Genomic DNA, 24283 nt, shown 5'->3' with positions numbered 1-24283 from the left:
GCGGAGTTGGTAAAAAATATATATAGGGCATAGAAATTAAGAATTACGGTTCACCAACTAAAGAGAAAATAAACAAATTAAAACAGAATTCGGTATGATAGACGATTTTATGCGTGATTTACTTCGTCGAACAGTATGTGAACAGTACGCGAAAGAGATATCGCCAACAGCAAATAAACTTGCGGAAATATATTCTGGCCTGATTTGTACATTACGTTTAAGAATTCAGAAAAAATGTCATTCGATTCTATCCAGCACTTTCGGAATTACCAGGAAAAGGGTTTTTAAGGAATATAGTTTGGGAAGAAGAAAAAGCTCATGCCGTTTTCCACTTAACAGCTATTACAGCCAATGCCGCACTTTACATTAAAAATCATAACTTCAGAACTAATACAGAGCCACTGGCGTAGCTCAGTTGCCTAAGTTAACTAACGATCTGAAGTTGCACTTGGTCGTGGGTTCAGTTCCCGCTTTGGCTGATTTATCTGATTGGGATTTTTCCGAGGTTTTTCTCAACAGTAAGTCGAATGTCAGGTAATCTATAGCGAATCCTCGCCTCATCTCGCCAAATACCATTTTGCCATCACCAATCCCATCGACACTAAATAACCTAGTAATTGATAGTGTCGTTAAATAACTAAAAAAAAACTAATAGGCCTACAGGTTGTTTTTACCTGAATGAACTTCAATAGTTGGTGTAGAAATTTAAATTTTATATTAGGCCTATATTTTATATAACAGAATTTTAAGGTATAAGAAGTGTACATGCCCCCTTAATTAATTAAATCATATTTCGTATCTTATAACGTTCCTTAGGCCTACAGAAAATTTCCATCGAAGCAGCAACTAAATTGGCAGACAAACAAATGTATTCTTTCGTGCTTTAATATGGTTTTCGTGTTATGAAAAAATGATGTAAAAGGAATACATTTATCCATGACTGGTATCTAAACTGGTCTTTATTTCACCGTCCTTAGCAACCTAAATAATGACATTATTCACAGCAGTGAATAAAAGTTTTCTAACTTACAGCAGTGAATTAAATATTTTTAAATCACTCTCTACATGACAACCAACAAATTGGCATTAATTAAAATGAATAAATATGAACTTCTTCGCCAACAACACATTACAAAGAAAAAACCTACAATTTAAAATTAAATTTACATCGGTAATGAATAAAATATTGTATAGCACACTAGAGTAAACAGATTTTATGCGCTCGTGGAAATTATCACCCAAGGCGAAGCGGATAAAATCTAATTTTACTCTCTTGTACTATAAATTGCTATTCAATGATCACAGTTTCCGAAAATTTTACAAGCGCAACATCCTTAATTAAGTATAAAATTCTGGAACTTCAATAACATGAGAATTTAACACTTATTATATAATTCTGCAGTTCTTTGTTTATTTAGGCAAAACATGTTAGTGAAAATATAAATATAGAGTGTTTTTAAAATACGTTTGTTCATTTTTATACCAATTTTGTTTCAGTAATTATAAATTAAGGTATATTTACAAAGATAATATAGTCTCGCTGAAAATCGCGGTTTCACGGAACACAGTTTGAAAAACATTCGCAAGTCGCAATGACTTCAAGAATTGGCAACTCGGCTAAGGGTTTATCCCTTGCGCGTGGCAGCAGTCAACTGGTGAAGGGGATGAGGGAAGGTCGTCATGTTTTCGTGCGAAGTATACAGTACTTACTTATGGCTTTTAAGGAACCCGGAGATTCATTGCCGCCCTCACATAGGCCCGCCATCGGTCCCTACCTTGAGCAAGGTTAATCCAGTCCCTACCATCATATCCCACCTCCCTCAAATCCATTTTAATATTATCCTCCCATCTACGCCTCGGCCTCTCCAAAGGTCTTATTCTCTCCGGCCTCCCAACTAACAATCCATATGCATTTCTGGATTCGCCCATACGTGCTACATGCCCTGTCCATTTCAAACGTCTGGATTTCATGTTCCTAATTATGTCAGGTGAAGAATACAATGCGTGCAGTTCTGCGTTGTGTAACTTTCTCCATTCTCCTGTAACTTCATCCCTCTTAGTCCCAAATATCGAATATACAGTATAATGTAAATAATTATAATGATCTAATTTAATCTTAATTGAAAGGTCCTTACATCTGGCATCGAAGCCCTAGTGTTTGACGGTATTCTCTATAGTTCTATACGAAGGCATGCGATCTTGCTGGTCATCCCTCTGGACTACTAATAAGAACTCGCCAGTAAGGCCCGGCAGGATATTACGTCAGTTCAGCAACTCCTTGCAAGGAGACATTCCACAGTCTCACATTGACTTTAGCCTTTGTGCTACTTATTCCAAGAACCTGATTTCGACTTCTGGGAAATTAAACAATGCGGCTCTGGTAAAATTTTTACAAGTAATTTGATCTCTTATATCATTACACCACTTCTGCCCCACCACCATTCTATCACCTACATATTTCAGAGGCCTCAGGCATAGCTGAGGGGTAAGGGCTCGAATCCCGCTAGTGCTGATACCCTAGTTCGGTTTCTTTTCCAAGGTTTTCTGCAACTGCAAGGTCAATGTCAGACAATCTATGGTAAATCCTCAGTCTCATCTCGCTATCACCAATTTCACTGACGCTAGATAGTCTCGCAGTTAATAGAGCGCCATGAAATAACCAATTAAAATTACGGGCAGTATTCATAGACATTTTTAGCGCGGGCTTCCGGTGGATGATCAGCGAAACTAACGTTTTTCATATTCATAAACCAATGTTAGCGATATGAATAATTCGTCCCTCTTCTGGCAAAGTCGGGGCTAGTTTAGCACGCTCGTAGCGGGGCTAGCGAAATGTCTATGAATAACACCCTAAGTCTCTGGGAAAAATTAAAAAAAAAAAAAAAAAAAGAATAACACCCTAAGTCTCTGGGAAAAATTAAAAAAAAAAAAAAAAAAAAAAACATGAGTATTAAAAAAAAAATCATGGAGCCCAAGACATGTAAACTCATTACGGAAATTTACACCCTACCTTGCCGCAGTCCGGGTTCGATTCCCGGCCAGATCGTGATTAAATTTGTGGTGGACAAAGCAGGCATAGCAGAGCGTCTTTTTTCTCTGTGTACTCTCGCTTTCATCATTCCACCAGCACTCCCCACTTTCCCTTTATTTCATCTATCATCTGCGATAGTTAAAAATGGGTAACTTGCCTCAACCGAGATTCGAACCCGGGCCACCTGGTTTTATGGTCAGACGCGCTAACCATTACTCCACAGGTGTGCACACTATTTACAAATTGTATAAACATAGTGGATACCGGTTATCCTGCACACGACAGTGCAGAAACTGACACGACAGAAGGAAAGAATAGTATGTGATTTTCTACATCAAAACATGAACATGCATATCCCGAAGATTAGCAAGCAGGTAAATATCGATAATTCAGTGAGAATAAAGAAGGAAAAAAAAAAAAAACAACTAAAAGATACGCGAACGCACGTCCCTGCTGAAGGATTTGGGGCTGTGGGAAATTTGAATGAGTAAATGACATTTTAATTTATTTGTAATTAATAATATTTTAGGTTGTTTGAGAATTTTCGAATCATCAATATGCTCTCTCCGTAACCGGCACGTGGAAGCACATCGGTCGACAGTCAAAGTTGCTACTTCGTGGTAAGGATATAATCTGCTCACCCTTTACATATAATTTTAAGAATCAAGAGGCTGATCAAACTGTCGAGAAGAAACAGGATATGACTGCCTAACGGAAGGTAAGTACCATGGTGGACAAAAGGACTGCTTGTGTTGAAATACAGATCTAACGCGCAGTTCACATGAGCAACAGAAAATTGCACGTTAAATGACGATGGTATAATCTTTGCTTGCACAATTCTGAAACTGTATGTGTTGTGAAAAGGCGCTTATTGACTTAGAAATATTCTACCTGGGCAATATTTTTGTCCACCACTGTACAATAAATAATCGGAGGGTTGCAGCGCGCGGAAATGTCACTGCCAAAGATGTTTCAGGAAATAGACATCTCGGTCATCACAATAATGTGAGCTGTTCCGGTCACTGGATCAAAATTGCACTGAACAACAGTAAAATACGAGTAAATACATTTAATGTAGAGAACCTCTATTAACTGACAAGCTGACTTCAATATATCTTAGTGGAGCACGAAATGTGAGCTGCTGTCACAGAAGTATCGGAAGTCTTGACAATATATACATACATTGCTACATATTGTTATGGCAATCGAGGTATTTGTGCACTACTTCATGGTAACCGAATCAGTTAAGCACCATATTAATGTGTAATATTACCATGGTAACCTTAGACATGAGTGACACGTTTTTGTGTAGACCTACTCACTGACGCAATAATGTAAGAGAGTGATAAATAGCTAGTACAGTATAGTTCTTACCCTCCTAAAATATTAGAGAGGTATATAGTATAGGTTTTACTCTTGTTTGTGACCAAATTTCAGTGATTTTACTGAGATGAAAGAATTTCAGTCACTTTACTATAATAACAATACACTTCCTTCTTATGAACAGAGTTGGGCATTTCGTAATTAAAGATTACACGATTACCGTTATAAGATAATAAATTACTGAAGCTATTATAAGAAGTGTGAAAAGGGTGAAATAAGAGATTTAACATGTTTCAAAAATATTTATTTCAAATGAACTTTATAATAATTATGTATTTAACTTTTTTTTTTCATAATTCAAATTTACTCTAATCCTCCATCAAACTTATGGTAAGACTTATGAAAATTTCACACGACAAAATTCTTCCTTCTCCCCCCAAACAAATGGTGTTGCTACTTTCGTAGCTAGAAGGCATTTGTGACGCGTATTTGTGTAATACTGTCATGATAAGAAATAAGAAACATCTTCCAAAGTGAGTTTTCTCTAGGTTAGTATTTTTTTTCCTGTTTAGTGAAAATGATCCGGTCTGCTCCGCGGAGTAATCACTAGGGCGCGGATTCCTATATAAATAAATATTTTATTTGTACGACCATAGGTCCTCCTGAATTAGTTCAAAATTCTGAACACATCTTCCTGACTGTTTAAACCAAATTTTATTTCACATAACACGTATTTTTTTATTTTTATACCTACGTAAATAAGTAATTTCAAAATACTTAATCACAAACACATAATTCACACTTCTTCTATAACCACGCCACAAAGTTATTAATGTTTATACATTTTCAAAATATGTAAATTTGAAATAAAAAGATGAAGTCCCCTGCATGATTCACTCAATGTAAAAATGTTTAATAACAATGCCACTAAATAATTTACTACGTAACAATGAATTTGCATACATATGTGAAACAATATGTGTGAGCATGTATGAAAAAAAACCAGCAGAATGTACGCCTATTTCAGTAATCTATCCAAAAATTATACTTGTCATATGTGCGGTTCATGCTCTACACAGGATCTGTTCCCCAACCTGGCTAGGTTAGTTTCAAATGGGAGAAAAGTGTTCGTTAAAGCGCTTTCAAGAAATGATTTCCTTAAAAAAGATAATCCCAAAGTTCCTCTGCATACTCACCACTCGTACTAACACGCTGGTGTGCATGGCTAATAAATAATTTCTGTAACATACTGTGCCAAGCATTTTTTAAGTTTTGCGTATGTTGCAAATAAATAAACTGGACAGAAATTATGCATCGTCGATTGAAATATTTCTGAAGGACGACTGTTTAAAAATATAATTCGCAGTTCATGTCCTCAAATATAGTCTTACTGTGCGAAACAATAAAAAATCAGAAACATAAAAAAAACTTTTTTTGCGAAACGATCAGAGAGGTGCAGTCTGTTGAAAAAATAACTGAACGCAGTACTAGGATCTAAAGTACAAATGAAAAATGCAAATTTTAAATAAAAAAAAACAGCGGAGTAAACCAAAGCGTAAAATTTCTCAAGTTTTGGAGCGTGCAACTGTAAGTGAAATTGTCAATGTCAGTGTTTGTAATCTCAGCTCTTGCAAGGCTAGCGTCCTGTTACGTGGAACGAACATTTTCGCGGTATAAGGCATTGTTCAGGGACAATTAACAAGCATTTAAATTCGAGAATTTGGACACGACGTTTGTCACATACTGCAACTCTAATGAAACTACCACCAACCAATGTTTAGATGTTACTGGTGAGTACTACAGGTTACCTTTTTTTTTATATATACAACAGAAGAAATATACTTTAGTCAAATTTTGACAAAATATTTTTAATGTTTTGGCAAATAAATTTATACTTTTTACCACATACAAAATAAATAATTTACATTTTTAGCACATAATAATTCGCTCCACAGTAACCAAGCTCTGAACAAACACTTCCTCTTTAACTACAATTTAAGATGGGAGAAAACTCGTTTTGTTACATTATCGTTGCAGATTTGAATTCTGAGTTCAGGTAATTAGAAAAAATGCTACACACATGTTAAACTTTTTTAACAATGGAGAAAACACATTTTGAAACAATGCTCCTCATAAGAATGTACAGTATGCATTTGGATACCAAAAAGCATACTGTATACTGCTGCCATGGTAATGAGGAAACAGTTGAGATGCATATCTGCGTACTGTCGTAGTAACAGGAGATGGTTGAGAGTGTTTGCTTACTACAACCATGATTACGTTGCAGATCCGAGAGTCGAAGCGAAGAGGTGCGGCCTGAGTTGTTGATGGTTATGGATTACTTTTCCCGCCGTGATCGTGACTGCAGCATTGCGACATGGTGCAAGCGACCACCCACGCCTCGGCGCCCTCAATTCAGCTCTGCGTCTGTCACCTCTCGCATCCGTCGGCTCGCAGCTTCCTATTCCAGCACGGCACATCCGGGTGCTCAAGGTGACCAGCATGCATCGTATGAATGAGTACCACACAAGTATAATACTGCATGTTAGCAGGCCTACTCAACTCTCAGATTTTCAAAACTGAAGTCCGCGTTCAACTCCCTCATTCGTAGTTAACTCCCCAAGGGCTGATTTTTCACTGCAAACCCAGCATTCTCTCTAAGTAGAAACTGCCTACGGAAGGATGGACAAAGAAATGGTGAAAGTGAGAAAAGTTCGGGGCGGAAGAAGGTATCAGATAATACAGTACATTACTTGCTTACAAATGCCTTTTAAGGAACCCGCAGGTTCATTGTCGCCCTCACATAAGCCCGCCATCGATTCCTATCCTGTGTAAGATTAATCCAGTCTCTATCATCATATCCCACCTCCCTCAAATCCATTTTTAATATTATTCTTCCATCTACGTCTCGGCCTCCCTAAAGGTATTTTCCCTCCGGTCTCCCAACTAACAATCTATATGCATTTCTGGATTGCCCCATACGTGCTGCATGCCCTGCCCATCTCAAACGTTTGGATTTAATGTTCCTAATTATGTCAGGTGAAGAAAACAATGCGTGCACTTCTGTGTTGTGCAACTTTCTCCATTCTCCTGTAACTTAGCCCCAAATATTTTCCTGAGAACCTTTATTCTCAATCACCTTAATCTCTGTTCCTCAAAGTGAGAGATCAAGTTTCACAACCATACAGAACAACTGGTAATATATTAAGATATGTACAGTATATGCTCGTATGCAGATACTAGAGGAAGGCGGGAAATAGGCAAGATTGAAAGTAACATTATATCACAGTCTAGTATATACAGTCACGAAGCTTGAGTTGTGAGGTTGCTAGGAACAATAGACTGTGCCGGTACTGTTTCGCATTGTTTGTAATGAGGCGATATTAGCGATCCTAGTGGTTAGCAACTATCTATGGATGCATATTTACTACGTATTGAGCTTCGTGACTGTATATATTAGACTGTGATTATATGAAGTTCAATTTTCCTTATTATGACATTACCTCGGATGTACAAATATCTGCATCTCTGAATCAATGGCAAACACATCGTGAATATGAGTCTTAACTCTCTCTGTATCATGACAACAGCTTATGAATATGAACCTTAGCTTAACCCATATTACCATGGCAACAGTTTGCGAATACGAGCCTCATGTCTCCGTATTACCATGGAAATTCGCTATTAAGAGCCTCAAGCATCATATGACAAACTTGCAAACATTTAGTGTGAACTCCCTCGTAATCACCATAGCAACAGCTCGCAAATGTCTCAGCCACAATGGCAAAAACTCGTGTATCACACCTGTATAGCCCTGACCTAAGGCGGTATTTACCCCAGCGAGAGGGGAAAATGCCAGCGCAGACGGTAAAGGTCGAGTCATCTGAAGCAGCAATACTCAACCACGCGTGCGACTTCGGGAGTCGAACTCCGCCCAAAGGGTACGCCAGGTCGCCTGAACCAGCCACACGTGTCCTTCGCTGTCTGGTCCTGTTCGCACCCAGAAGGACAAGCCATTACAACCTCATTAATTAATTTTAAATGACTTTATCGTCCTCCGTTCAGGTTTAGGGGCAGGATTTGATTAAAGAAAAAATATATGTATCTTCCTCACATTGAACTAGAGTTGATGAAGTATGACCTTGTTCCAGGTTTATTAATTGGTTTACTTTACGACGCTATATCAACTGCGATGGTTATCTGGCGTATGATTGAAATGAAGGTGGTAAAAAAAAAAGGTAAAGGTATCCCCGTCACATGCCATGAAGGCACTTGGGGGGCATGGAGGTAGAGCCCCATGCTTTCCATGACCTCGGCACTAGATGAGGTGGTGTGGTCGGCACCACGCTCTGACCGCCTTTTACCCCCGGGAAAGACCCGGTACTCAATTTTATAGGAGGCTGAGTGAACCTCGGGGCCGTTCTGGAAGTTTGGCAACGAGAAAAAAATCCTGTCACCACCTGGGATCGAACCCCGGACCTTCCAGTCCATAGCCAGCTGCTCTACCAACTGAGCTACCCGGCCGCCATGAAGGTGGTAAGCCAGATAAATAAATCCACAGTCCAGCGACGAAAGTTAACCAGCATTTGCTCTAAATAGGTTGAAAAAAACATCTGGAAGAAAAAATGTCAACCAGGATTTGAACCTGGACCAGCCTGGACTTGTTTCATGTTGAATATGACAAGAAAGCACCCTAATTAGCATTTGTATATAAAATACTGGGCGTTAAAAATAGTTTCGAAGCATAAAGAAAAGCAATGCGTGCTCACATATTTTATGCTAACAGAGCAGTATCCATTAGTAATAAATTAAACTTTTTCAACAATACAAGTAAGTTATATAGTGTGGCAACATACATATAAAACATAGCTCTTACGCTCTTCAGTTTCGCATAATGGCATTCTTCCATCCACACTGATAACGAAGCATGACAGAGAGGTAGGCCATTTTATACTTTAAGACTGACCCGAAATACGCCAATGTAGTACGAACAGAATTATGTTATACTGTATTACAATATTTAAAGTACACAGTACTTCACAGAAGCAGATCCGCATTCTTCCATAAACTCAAGCAAATGCAATCCCACTCCAGACTGACCGGTAGGAACATTTGGATTCTACGAACTCTGAAATAAATGTATGTTGCCTATCTACAACGTAATTTAATTTTATATTCATTTTATTTGTTATATATAGGAATTTATAGTATATAATTTACTACTACTCAAACACTCAGAAATTTATGTAAAATTCAGGATCCTTTTGGTCTGCCTATGTTATTCATCTGATGTTTTTTAATAAAAAAGCTCAAATAATTTATTCCATAGCGTTCATTTGGGTTCAATTTTACTTTCACTTTCTCAAAATGAATAATTAACTTAATTGATATCAAATTAGATAATAATTTTCAATAATTGAAATAACCGAGATAGTTTTTATTCCAGTGTGCTTGTTATAATATAGTTTTTATTCGATTGTTTGTTATAATAGGTCTTCCTTTTCTTGTGCGAATAAAAGGCCATCGGCCAAAAATGACCGGCCAGAAGTTTATCGGATAACTCAACACATTAAAGGCATTGAGATGACTGCACGAAAAATAGACATACTATATTTTTAAACAGCTTTACCATAAAAATTATTATTATGTCTTTCCGCTCCGAACATAGGACTTCAACGTTTATCCGTTTTTAACATGAAATCCCAAATTAATGAGTTAGTGAGTAAATGAATAAATAAAAGGAGAGGAAAATGATAGGAGAAGCAATTAAAAGATATTCGGCCTCGCTTTCTTGCAAGAGAATATGAAGCTGTAAGGAAGTACAATGAGCAATGAATAAGTTTCTGGACTGCCCTGACTGTAGGCAACACCCAGGGCACAGAAAACGAAGAAGTTATCTAGAACCAGAAAAACACGCCTGGAATGTATGCTAAATGTATCACTTGAAAGGCAGAGAAGAAGACTAGCGATAAGGCGTATATGAAGAGATTCCAGGAAAAATCACAAAAGGTCCTTGACATGTTTTCACAAAATCTCGTGTAGCTCAGTTCTTAAAGACAATCTGACGCTGTTTGACAGCCTGACTCAACAGGCAAGGTAACAATAAATAATCTTCGGTGACACGCGCATGTATATTTAACGGTACAACAAAACAAGTGCAGTTCGAAAATATACTGAATGCACTTTGTGTCTATGTGAGCACTAAGCTTGTAGGCCACTTGTCTCACTTCGTTGAACTTGGGGATTTTGAAGAGGAAAAGTTGAAAATGAACGTAACCTAATAGCTACCTCGTGAGAAGATATGTTACAACCACGACAATAGCAGGGCAAAATCGCAGATGTATGAAAGCCTGACGAGAGCGAGTGGCGAGAGGGAGGCGTCGCTGAATTGAAGAATTCAAGGCGACCGACATGCGAGAACAAACGCTCAGATTTTTATGAGGCTTTAATTTGGAACATAACTAAATTTATGTAGCGGAGTGGGAGGATGTAGGTCCGTAGCCCATTTCTTTTACGGCTCATACCGACATTTGTCTTAGGGCCCTAGGAAAACCATAAAACCCCTGCGCTGTCTTCTATGTACCCTGATATCGTGTTGACTCCCTCCTCCCCCCCCCCCCAACTCTGAGTTCCACCAGGTGTCAGCCTGGTTAGTATGAAAAAATATTTTTCAAAACTTCTGAATTTATTGGTAGAAACAAAAGATCAGTCAGAACAGACTTCCTCGGGACAATAAACAAACAGTTTGAATGTGAAGGGCCAGCAGGGCCAAATGGTTGAGTGACTATAAATCATATCATATCATAACAGCTGCCTGACACGTTCGCATGTGGGAAGATTCACATACACATATTAGCCACGTGTTATCTTGCGGGCAACTGCTCGTCGGTCGTGAGAACAGCGCATGCGCAAATCAGTTACTGTTGATCCAAGTGCGAAATGAATGCAGTGTTCACATGGTTTGTAATGACTAGAGCCAGGAAGTTCATGCCATAAAAACCTACTAAATATGAATGCAAGTATCCCTTTAAATACCTTAAAATATACGACTAAATATGCACTACGACCAGCCTCGTGGGCTAGTGGTCAGAGCTTCTGACTACAGTTCATGAGGTCCCCGGTTCGATTCCCTGTTAGATCACAGGAATTTTTTCTTAAAAGGGAAATGTTTCTGTGTTCGTTCACGGTCTGAAAATTAGGTTAGTCTTAGTTTTAAGACCTCTCCTGGCACTTCATAATCATCCTATCATCATCGGGGCAGCGTAACTCTGACTTCCAGGCGCCCCAACCTGAGAAGTGGGTTACAAATAAGCCACTGCCAGGAGAGACCAGAAATGTCAAATGACAACCTGGTGGCATTGGATAAAAAAATATACACTAGTAAAATGATATATTTCTTGATATCACTAATAAACAAGTAAATAATAATAATAATAATAATAATAATAATAATAATAATAATAATAATAATAATAATAATGGCTTTTAATGTATCCAGAGGTTCATTGTCGCCCTCACGTAAGTCCGCCATTGGTCCCTATCCTGAGCAAGATTAATCCAGTCTCTACCAACATATTCCACCTCCCTCTAATCCATTTTAATATTATCTACGTCTCGGCCTTCCAAGACCCGTACCTTGTGTAAAAAAAAACCTAGCTGAAAAAGTCAAAGAAAAAGGTTCAATAAATGATCGTAAAAGACTACATAAGAGCTGAAATGGAGTCAATCAGTGCTGCTGAAACTTGTGAAAATTAATAATAATTTTATAAGAAGATATCAGCAATGTGTAGCAGTCAACGGGAGACATTTTGAGCATAAAATATGAGCTGGGTCAGTACAAATATCTGTACACTGCTTGCTTGCCAGGCAACAGCGGGTACATGCATAGCGGGAGACAGTAGCTCTGCGACCGCGATCGGGAAATTTCAAATCTGCGGGACAGTTAAAAGATATTCCCTGTACAATTTGGCTTCATCCTCTTCAGAGTCCCAGTTCCTATTCCAAACACGATAGCAAACTACTGTTTTCAGTAAAACGTAACTTATCGCCAGAGTTTTCTTAGTTCAATTGTTATTATTCCGTGCGAGTTATCGTGTGAGCAAATTGCTGCTTTGCGTAAAAAGTGATTCATTTCCAACTATTTTATTTTCACGTGAAGCGTTTATAAGGAGAACTCTATGGATAACATAGCTCCATTTGCTTGTAACACGATGTCACTTGTGGTACCGTACCATGAAAATAGAAGTGTAAGTGGTTTTCCACGCGGTCAGTCTCGAGCTTTTCTCCATTTTAATTTGCTTCAATGTATTCCACATAAATCATGGAAATATTGGGCATATCATTTATGTATACACATGAATATCAAATAAAATACAGTACAGTGTTAAAGTACATCTTACTGCTTCAAGTACAGACGTTTCACGCAATCATTGAGGTTTTCTTACATTCCTTGTCACTTTTTTATTCAGTGCGTTGTCATGACAGCACAAAACAGAATTCCGAAATACGCAACGAATACCATTCACCGATTGCAACTGAACAACTTCCATACCTTACATGCTGCCATGCTTTAAAATGGAACAATGGTCGTAACAGTAGCAGCAGCTGACCATAAAAGTAGCACCGCATGGCAAGCGTCGCTATTTACGGCATTGCTTCCGCACAGCTGTAGGTCGCTCACGGATTCGAATAGAGACTGGGTGGCCTGCACGGAAGCGAATTCTCTATTTAATGTCGACTGTTAAAATGGGGTTTAATGACAGCATGGGAAGAAGTTTATAAACGACTACGGGCGAAACTAATCAGCGACTGATTATTTGACAAGTAGAGGATAAGAACTGAAAACACGATGTTATTTCATTTTAAACTTTAGCAAACCATCGGGTTTTCAGGATAATTCCAAAACATGTAATTAATTTTATGGAAACAGGCTGATGCCGTGGCTTACCTTGGCCGTAGAAGTGATTGCGGTAGTATCGCGCGCCCATATCCACGCTCTCGACGGCGCGCGGGTGGCGTTGATAGGGGCAGGTACCATGGCGCCAGTGGGTCTCTCCAGGGGGGAACTCCAGCACCGACACTCCGTACGCCATGGGGGGTCGGTGCAGCGGGCGCCGCTGTGTGTTCTGCGGGGACTGCCCCCTTGTGAGACTGACAACTCGTTCCTCCTCACCGCCGATTTCATTGCGGAAGAATGGACAACTGAAAAACATAAAATTATGCAATTACTTAACGATGCTTAAAAGGCCTTCATGCGAAATAGGTTCTTTCGTAGCGTTTTTCGAGTATTAGGTTACTGAGATCCGAATCCTTTAAATTACATAGGCTATTAACAGTCTATTAAATTAAGACCTACAATGGCTGTAATGCAACAAAAGATGACGGATGACCTTTATTTGATTATACTTTTAAACTTCATGTCTGCCCGTATGTTCTTGAACACTTGAACAATAGTTTTTCCTGCACTTCCTCATAGCTTTTGTATTATTTGAGTGAATTTATTCAGATTGTGTGAGTGTGTGTGTGTGTGTGTGTGTGTGTGTGTGTGTGTGTGTGTGTGTGCGCGCGCGCGCGCGTAAAATTCTGCATTAAAACTCTGGGAAATGACAGAAGTAAAAAAAATTAATATTGTGAATTAATCCAGATCTGGCGGCGTTGCAGTACAAAACTACACACACCCTGAAAAGCTTCTCGTGTGGATCAACGTAATTCTGATACATGAATTTTCAAAATGACGATCATAATCCACTAATGACATTGAATAAAGTGTAGAAAACATTAGCAAGAATTTTAATCGCATGTGATGAATGATCACATCGAAACAAATCAAGCATTTGTGAACGAGATCGACAGTGAATGGTGCGACATTTCAATATGTTCAACGAACTAAACGAAATTTCACATCCTCCTCAAAACCATGTATTTTATCTTATAACTTTCAGCTATGTACACACATGTAATATATCATTAAACAGAAATACCTAAGGTTATGACTATAGAAAGAATGTTCCTCGCATTCTTCAGTACAAACGAGTAAGAAAGCTGTCGAATGGCCTGGTGTGAAACGACGCTTCTAAAAGAATTTGCAGCGTTCCCCTGAAGTGTCACTAATGTGTTCTTTTTTATACCTGTTTGTAACTAACACGGAATACTCTTGTATGTGTGTATGTTAGATACATTCCAGAATGTCAGAAGAGTCAGAGGGTTCCAGGGACAGTATAGTGGTCACAATTAAACCTATCACTCATCATCCTACCACAAAAATAATAAATTCCGAGACGCCCGAACATCCAACAAGAGGCAGGAGACCCGAGAACGTAAATATTGTTTCTTTCATCTGTGGTGGTTATATAGTTGTATCGTATTAGCTATTTGTGACAATGGTTATTAGAAGAGAGAAACTCGCTACGGCGCCAGGGATCAAACTCGGGTCCTTGGTTCTACGTACCAAGCGCTCTAACCACTGAACTACGCCGATGTTCAATCCAAGCACCGGATCCAATCCCCCTCCTCTAGTGTTTTTCCCTTTGTGGCCTTACTTCATGTTCGACATATATGTTGACATATATATTGTTAACTGCCATTATACACGAAGCGCACTCAATTGAGTGACTTGATGGCAGGGATTCCACAGTATATTATGCACGGTTGGGAGAAGAATCTAAGTAAAGATTAATTATGATCATATACAGGGTTTGTACGTACAAAAAAAAACTTGAGAGTAAACAGGTGACATAAAACTAAGTATTTTAAGAATAGGAACAAGCTGGTCTCAGACGTTTTGCTGCGGCTCTGCGAGTTACAGATCCAAAGCCGCAATTTTGTATTGTGTTTGTAGATGATCAAGTGGAAAAAATAAATAATTTTATACAGAAACATAATATGTTTTCGGTTAGTCCAATCAATACAGTAGTTATCTTACATCGCTTATTTTATCAAATGATGTAAGTTTAATACACAACATGACATAATGGCGTAACAAGGATTGACGCACTCTCGAAAAGATTCCAGGATGGTCTGGATCAATTCTGCTGCGCCATAACTCGCTGTATTAAGGTTTGCTCACCTTCCATAGGTGTACTGTAAACCATGTCCTTCATAGTACCCAAATGAAAAAGTCGCACGCTGTTAAGTCAGGGCAACGTGGAGGTCATGCTATTGGACCATCACGTTCCATCAATCTCTCGCCAAATGTTGCAGTTTGGCTGCACGAGCAAAATATGAAGGTGCGTTGTCATGTTGAAATCAAAGATTCTAACTGCAAGTGACACAACGGAACAAGTAAACGAAAAACAAACAATGCTTAGTGTATTCCCTTCATGTAGCTTGCGCCAGTGAATATTGTTTACGTTTGACAAGTTATATACACATTTCACAATAAATGCCGCTTAGCTTCAACATTTACACATATTGATACATGCAGCTCCATATTGAAGTGCCTTAGACTGCCTAAAATTCTTAACTTTGTACCCCCTTTCCACTTTAGAATTTATTGTAATATTTTTTCCGCACTCTGTAGCATGCATATACCGGCATATTCTTAATCCAAAGATGGGTGCATGTACTTGACAACCTACAATGCATAAAAACCCGATATCATCGTCATCTCCACGAACATCGGCCTGGGTAGCGCAGTCGGTATAGCGCTGTCCTTCTGTGCTCGAGGTTGCGGGTTCGATCCCGGCCCAGGTCGATGAAGTGTGTTTAAATGCGACAGGCTCATGTCAGTAGGTTTACTGGCATGTAAAAGAACTCCTACGGGACAAAATTCCGGCACACCGGCGACGCTGATAAAACCTCGGCAGTTGCGAGCGTCGTTAAATAAAGCATAATTTAAATTTCTCCACGAACTTTGTTATATCTTCTTGGTTTTGAATCAAGTTCGTCTCAATTTCACTTTTTTTTTTTTTTCCGCTGCCGTTTCGAAGAGCTACGTAATCTCTCTTCATTGTCTGCTTATATTTTAAGGACTGTCTTTATACATGTTGCAAACTTTCAACATCAGACTTTTCCAATTGTCTCTTTTTTCTTTCAGGGGATCAAGAACCGTAAACTAAATTTTTTTTAATCACAATTGTTTGGGTTTCTTTATCAACAGCCTTTAATGATCTTGTACAGGGCGAAGAAAAGACGGAGATGGAGCAATGAAGTAGAGTAAAAGTTGGGCGGATTCCTTGGCCGAGATGTTCGTATTGATCTTCAGTGGTCGGAAGCTGCATAGTGAATACTATGCGGGAACCGAGGTTGACAAAGTTCGAACCCGGGACCCGTCCTTCTGGTCGCCATGACAATATACCATCGCCTCGACTTCCTCATGTCTTGTAACAAGCAACGTCACTGAGGTAACAGGTCACCGTATTACGAGGAAAAACAAGTCGACAGTGTTTCAAAGAATGGTGACATGCACTGCTAAGAGCGTTAGCCGTGTTATTCAATTATTACAAGGCAGGCCTGTAGTGAAGAGAAGTGGATTTGCCCGTGAATCTTAGTTCATGTAACGTTTAAGAAAAATAAAAAGGAAACGACAAGAAATCCGGGTCTGGCTCAAATGCAAATATCCGAAATTCAATAGACTCAATTGAATCTTCAAAGTTACTACTGTATCAGCCAGTACGACAGAATTTACTTAGGCAACATAATGTGACATTATAGACCCAAACATTCTGTATTATAATTAGCAGAAGTACAAAAACACAAAAACAATTAAAATTATCACAAGAAATATCACCTGAAATAGTTCTAAAATTGAATAAAACTGCGAGAATTTCAAATTCACCGAATGGGTTAGTTATGCACACATAAAGAAAGCAACAAATGCAAATGAAAGAAAGAAAAAAATGAAGCGGCAAATATGAGATTTCAGTGACCATCAGAGGATTGCAACATTAGCGAAACCAAATTATCCGTAGCCACTCCGGTGGTCTTGTGCTAGAACACGGATTGATAATTCCGCAAATTCGAATTCCCTCACTGGCGTTTGGATGATCCTCCAAACTTTACAAATGATATTCTACCAATCAATAATTTCATATAATATATGGTACAGTACGATTATTTAGTCCTGACAATCGCCGGAGATGTGCGCCTGGGTCAGGCGAGTCCATTTAGTTACGCCAAGGGGTGTATGGGTTAGTTACTCGCTTGCCTCGGAGCGATCGGATGTCATGCGTGCGGTATAGCAATGTTTCCAGTACAGTTAAGCTGTACTGCATTCCTTTACCGACCGCTCGTCCTTATCTCTACTCCGGAGCTCTTCCCACTACTCCTATTACTTCCCTCTTTCGCATCGCTGAGCTGTCAGGACTAAATAATCGGTCTGTACTTACATGATGATTAGGAGCTTAGACGATATCAGATATAAACAGTTGGACAGACTGAAATTTTTCTTAACACTCACCCACCACGTCTATGTAAGCTGTTAAAATAGGGGTACATAACGCGAGGTAAGAAATTTTTGCAACGTTACAGAGAATGAAGTTTATTTATTTTTTGGCATGTTGTACCAAATTCTTAGCATTTGCGAAGTATAATTTGTTTCTAGAAATTAAAAAAAAGACAATGCGTTCATACTACATTCGTAAGTAGTGATGCTGGAAATAATCGATTGAATGTCTTTGAATTATTCGATTGTCAAAAACATTCGACATATTCGGAACTTTGTTAGTCTCTTACGGTTACTTCAGTCAGCGTTCAAGATGACTGTTTTTGGGCTGAATGGAAAATCCAAAAGGGAATAAACTGTGTATATACATACACAGTGTTCATCTATTGATTACGTCCACACCTGTGGCGTAACGGTTAGCGCGTCTGGCCGCGAAACCAGGTGGTCTGGGTTCGATTCCCGGTCGGGGCAAGTTACCTGGTTGAGGTTTTTTCGGAGTTTTCCTTCAACCCAATATGAGCAAATGCTGGGTAGCTTTCGGTGCTGGACCCCGGACTCATTTCACCAGCATTATCACCATCTCATTCAGACGCTAAATAACCTACCTAAAAATTATTGATTACTGAAGTGGAACGTCATCTTATGTATTTTGAAATAAAGACCGTTTAACTTTCCATTACAATTATTACATTCCATGTGCACTGTTCCCGCACAAACTAATTTGCAAATACTGAATATGAATAAAACCCGTCCAGTAGTAGTTGAGGAGAATTCGGTGTACACACAGCAGACGGTAATCTAAACTCGCTTTCTCGGGATTATTGCAAAACTTCTATTTGAGTAAAAATCTCGAAATCCATTATTTACAGCATTAAAATACTTTTTTCCTTCCTTTATGCGATAAAAAATTAAAAAATCACATTAATTCTACATAATGAATACACAACTCGATTGTCTACTATTATTACAGTTGGTAAGAAATCTTGGTTCATTTTCCACACTGACGTACAGCCAATTAAACAGAACAAGTTTTTTATTGCTATTGAAACTTGTACAGCCTCTTCGGACTGTCTCTATTTTTACCTCGACTAAGCGACGGAGGTATCTTCCACAGCGCCGAGAAGCCGTAACAGGATAGAGAGGAAGTAATAAAGCACATACGTCAACAAGGCTCTAAAGAGTTTACAACCGCCTACTGTGTTGTTTACCGCCTTGTTTAACAACCCTTCTCAGTTTCTGACTTAACACTGCTGGGATACGAATACTTCGTGAACGCAAATCACTCAGCTAAGAAACCATTACCAGACACTATCGTGTCACGAAATTCAGCATTCTTCGTTTATTTTAAAAATGTTTCAGTTTTAAATTCGTCTTCACATTACACTAAGTTTAAGTTTCCAGATTTTATAAATAAAAGAACAGGACACTTAAAAAATTGTTAAAATTAGGACATAGTTTAGGCTTACTCAATTTTATAATTACACTTAGGGGAAAGTCGGGTAGTTTCGGACATCGGGTAATATCGGACAGTGAGTTTCTTTCATCTACCACACGATGATAGTACCTGATTGACATGGGTACGTTTCTGTGATGTCGCATAGAGAAACGTAACCATGTCATTCAGGTACTACCAAATGGTGGTAGATGAAAGAAACGCACTGTCCGATACTACCCGACTCTCCCCTACTATTGTACCACCAGCACATGACAAGAATGCTCCCTTCAGGGTCTTTTAACTGCAAGTTATATTTTGAAGTCTCATGAATCTGAGTTAAAATCTTAACGGTTTTTATAGTGGGGTCCACGTAACGTTAGTTCCTAATAAGTTAATATGGCTCTGTTTCAAAGTTGCCAACTGTTAACAAATATTGCCAAATCAGGTAAAATTGCAATGATACGAACTGAAACAATAATAATAAATATACTTCACTTATTTATGATTGATTTACCATTAAAATTGATTTTATCTCGAAACATTAATTGGTTTGACTAATTCATGAGACAACCTAAAAATGTATTTTGTTCGACTATTATGTAATGATTAGTACGAAAACCAAGTACATGTATAGGCCTACTGTTTATTTATTATTACTGCACTAACTTATTTGTTAATAATATTAATATAATTATTATATACGTCCAAATTTCAAATAACATTCGCTAGTAACTTTCGTTTTGATTAAGTGCAGCTGGTAATCTTATGAGGATAGGGGAAAAGGGAAAGAGTAAATTTCATGCAACAGTGTATTCATATGTTTTGCACAGCAGACAGATGTCATTACGTCCAGAATCACATAAATATACGTGATAACTTCGTATCCACGAAGTCATGTAATACATAGACAAATTCATAATACAGTAAATTGTTTTGTAAATAATGTATGTTTCCAACTCATGAAATCATAAACGAAAAATAATAAAAAATAACTATTTTTGAAAAAGCGGTACAAATGTAGGCCCAGCAAATAAAAACGAGACTAGGGACAAAGATCTCAAAATCGGTACAGTTCCTTTAAAATAGAGACGTATGGAATTCCTACACTAAATGTACAGATTTTTAAATGAGAAGAAGCGAATACAATGAAACACTAAACCAACATCATTCAATCATAGCTAGATCTATGACATCATCCATGACAAAAAGATAATCTGATATCGGCGCACCTCAAGGGTAGATAGTTGGACTAGTGATCCGAGGCATCGATCGGACATGGGTTCGAATCCCGCATGGACTGATTATCTGGTTGGGATTTTTCCCCGGGGTTTTCCATAACGGCAAAGCGAATGTCAGGTAATTCCACGACAAATACTCGAACTCAATCCGTGGAATATCATTTCGCTGTGATCATTACTCAATTCCAACGACGCTAATTAGCTCAACAATTGATACCGTGTCGTTAAATAACCAATTAAAAATGAAGACAATTTATTAGGGAACATAATGACACTTTTATAGGCTTACATCATAACGTAATCAAGGTGGAAAAACTGTAAACGATTATTAAATAAAGCTAGACTTCTGCAGAATTTGGTAGTCTCAAGTCTGCTCTGTGATACAAGCTAACAGACATCAACCATGTGCCATGATACTCGAAATCAAAACGTCAGCATCTGACGATATCTAATTCCCCGTGTGGGCGAAAGTCCTTATCGCACCACAGAGATACGCAAGCATGACCAATGTTGCCACCTCGTACAATAATCATCATTTTGTACGATAGATTTGATTGTTTTACTATGTAACATATAATAATGTTCATAGAATAATCTCTCGTTATACAATAATTGGCGACTTTCAGAATTTTCTTTTTTTTTTTTTCTGATTTCTAGCAGACGGGGTGGCAACACTGATTTTAGTCCCTAAAACTTTGTGGTATATGGGAAAGGGATTCCCAGTGTTTTACAGCCTATCTATAATATAATGCTGGCGCTTTTACTGATATTGGTGGCAATAACGAGTTAAAAGATATTTCAAAGTTTGCTTTGCATGTGTCGGCCTTCCTTTATTCAAGTAATACAAGCAAATGTGTACTTTCTAAAATTAACTTGAAAACAAAAGTTCGCAACTGTCTAGTTACCGAAATCATGAATGCCCTGTTATTAACCTCAGAATGTGTGTGTCCGTGGTGGTTGTAACAAATTTCAGTCGAGTCAGATGATCAGTCTGGAGAGTAATAATTCACTTTATCATGAAAAAAAAAAAAAAAAAAAAAAAAAAAAAAGAAGTCATCAACTCTAGAGACAAGTATCGAGGCAGATAGTTTTAATATGTCGATCAGTAGATCTATCATTTAATAAGATTTCCGCGAGCACGAACGTTCCTGAAGTCCTTTTTTTTTTTCTAATTCAACCTTTGTTGTAGGAACAAAATCTAAATAACATAATTAATAATTACATATAATAAATTTTCAGTCAAATACACTTTTCAATTTGTTAGGTCTGATAATCTGTTACATCACAATATTTAATACGAAGTCACTAATATTTTCGACTTTAAAAAGTCATCTTCAGGTGCATGAGATGCAAACAATGTTTAAAAAATAGGTGATAAGTTGATCTAGCAATTAATAACATGGTAAGTAATGCACGTACTGGCATTTACAATTATATAAATTTCGTGCCTCTTGAGGTAAACTGTACATGGTAAAGCTGAACACTGTTTTAAAGTCGAAAATATTAGTGACTTCGTATTAAATATTGTGATGTAATAGATTATCTGACCTCACAAATTGAAAAGTGTATTTGACTGAAAATTTATTATATATAATTATTAATTGTATTCACACTTTTCTGAACCAACATGTCTTTCAAAAATATAATAATTGTTCCGTCTTTAAGTTATCCTTGATGTATTTGCCAAAATACATAGAATTCCTACAGGGTACAGCTCTTAATGCAATGTTTAAGCCCATAATTTTGTTGTAAAACTAACTTAAAATACTGGTGTAAGTGTCGCACAGGTACCGCTCTTACTGCAATGTTTAAGCCCATATTGCAATAACCTTTGCTGTAAAATTTAACTTAAAATACCAGTACTACATTAACACAGGTAGGCCTATTGCCCTTGTGTACAAGTGTATGGCTATTTTCCAACAAAATGTTTAAAGTGCTTGTTATCAATTTTGTTGAATATTGGCCTGCACCATCATTTTATATAAATCTCTGCTAAATTCGCCCGCTGACACTGAATTACTAGTTGAAGGTAGATCGTCAGACTCCTTTTTCCTATCAACTTCAAATGGTTTATATATTTTTTAAATAAATACTATCTTAAAACAGACTATGTCAGTCTTACATAAATTACACACAATTATGTCGCCACTTACACACACATACTGTCTTCCGAATTCTCTAATCACTCCTATACTTTCGCACTCGTTCTAGATATCTTTATTTCAACTAGTAGAGAATAATATCATAAACATTATTAAACTGAAGGGTACTGTACTTGTTTAGAAGTAAAAAACCTGTTTTAGAGTGACCCTGTAGTGCGCGTTGTGTTTGTGAGCAGAGTGTCTACTGAAGAACACTTGACATATTATATACCCCGTGCACACTTACACTCATTCCAATGTTGTTGGACTAAGAAAATGGGTCTTTAGTTATGAGTTAATCGCTGTTTTGTGCTAATTTTTTCGAAGAAAGAACCATTATTTTAATAAAAATTATATTATATTATATTATATTATATTATATTATATTATATTATATTATATTATATTATAGTATATTATATTATATTATATTATATTATATTATATTATATTATATTTCCTGTGCACCGTATTACATAAACAGATTTCTAGACACTGAACTTGAATTAAACACATATTATATGTATGTATGTATGTATGTATGTATGTATGTATGTATGTATGTATGTATGTATGTATGTATGTATGTATGTATGTATGTATGTATGTATGTATGTATCCAATGGTTCCAGATAAATTGTTGCATACACATTTGCCAAACTGCGTCTCTGTGAGATGAATGCGAATCATTTTCAGAATTATTCACATAGAAGTATTTACATGTTCTGTGCCAGAATTTAGGTCAATATCGTAATGAGTTGAAACACTAGATGGAGAAGGATTTACATGAGCAGCCTATGTAGGCCTAGATATGCACTACTTGAATGGTTTGATGATGGTCTGGGAACTGTGTCGTAATAATTGATACCAAGACGACTGCAATTTTGTTTTCATTACATCAGCGTTTCCTCAAACATTTTCCACCGCGAAATCCCATTTAACCTTTAATGTAGCCGTGAAACACTTGTAATCCGTTTAATTATTATTATTATTATTATTATTATTATTATTATTATTATTATTATTATTATTATTATTATTATTATGGAACAATGACGAGTACATTAGAAATGGCTCCTGTGAGAATTAAATCTAAATCACTTTTTGTCTCTAGGTTTAGCTCGAAAGTTAATGCAATTAACATTGAGGACACTCAAGAATCAACCAAATTTAAGGTCCCTTGTGGTGACAAAATTAAAAACGAAATTTCAGACATATTCATCCTTCCACATTTCTGTGGATGAGAGAGATTTTGGGTTAATAAACAATGCCGAAGTTTGGTCTGCTGGGTGCCTTATTGCACCATTTTATGGCAAACTTAAATCTGAGCAACATTTTACTCCCCCAGCCAATTCTGATTCTGTTTCCGTTGATTCTAGGGAAAATACCTCTTAAATTTTTCAAAGTGACACACAATGTTCAATTCAAGTAATCATCTTGAAATCTATTATCAAAATGTCAGAGGATTAAATACTAAAATTGATGAATTTTTTGAAAATGTAATTAGTGATAATTATAAAATCATCTGTCTTACTGAAACATGGCTACATGAGCTTGCTGAATACAATAATTTATTTCCTAACTATTATAATATTTTTCGTGGGGATAGAAAACTAGATGATTCCAATAAAACTCGTGGTGGAGGTGTATTAATAGTGGTCAACAACCAGATATCTGGAGTATATCGGAGACATGACCTTGAATTTATCAGTGAATGTGTATGGGTTCAAATCC

At 37.4% G+C, this 24283-nt stretch overlaps 1 protein-coding gene across 1 annotated transcript in view; it reads right to left on the bottom strand.

Moving 5' to 3' along the window:
* LOC138706424 (signal-induced proliferation-associated 1-like protein 2) overlaps nt 1–24283 on the bottom strand; it is a 267880-nt gene that overhangs the window by 68049 nt on the left and 175548 nt on the right. Inside the window, exon 3 of the mRNA XM_069835715.1 lies at nt 13302–13555. Coding sequence (XP_069691816.1) covers nt 13302–13555 — 254 coding nt within the window. The remainder of the gene's footprint in view (nt 1–13301; nt 13556–24283) is intronic.

The sequence above is a fragment of the Periplaneta americana genome, chromosome 9 (genome assembly GCF_040183065.1).
Source record: "Periplaneta americana isolate PAMFEO1 chromosome 9, P.americana_PAMFEO1_priV1, whole genome shotgun sequence".
In the NCBI taxonomy this organism is placed as follows: Eukaryota; Metazoa; Arthropoda; class Insecta; order Blattodea; family Blattidae; genus Periplaneta; species Periplaneta americana.
This window is presented reverse-complemented; position numbering and strand designations above follow the sequence as displayed.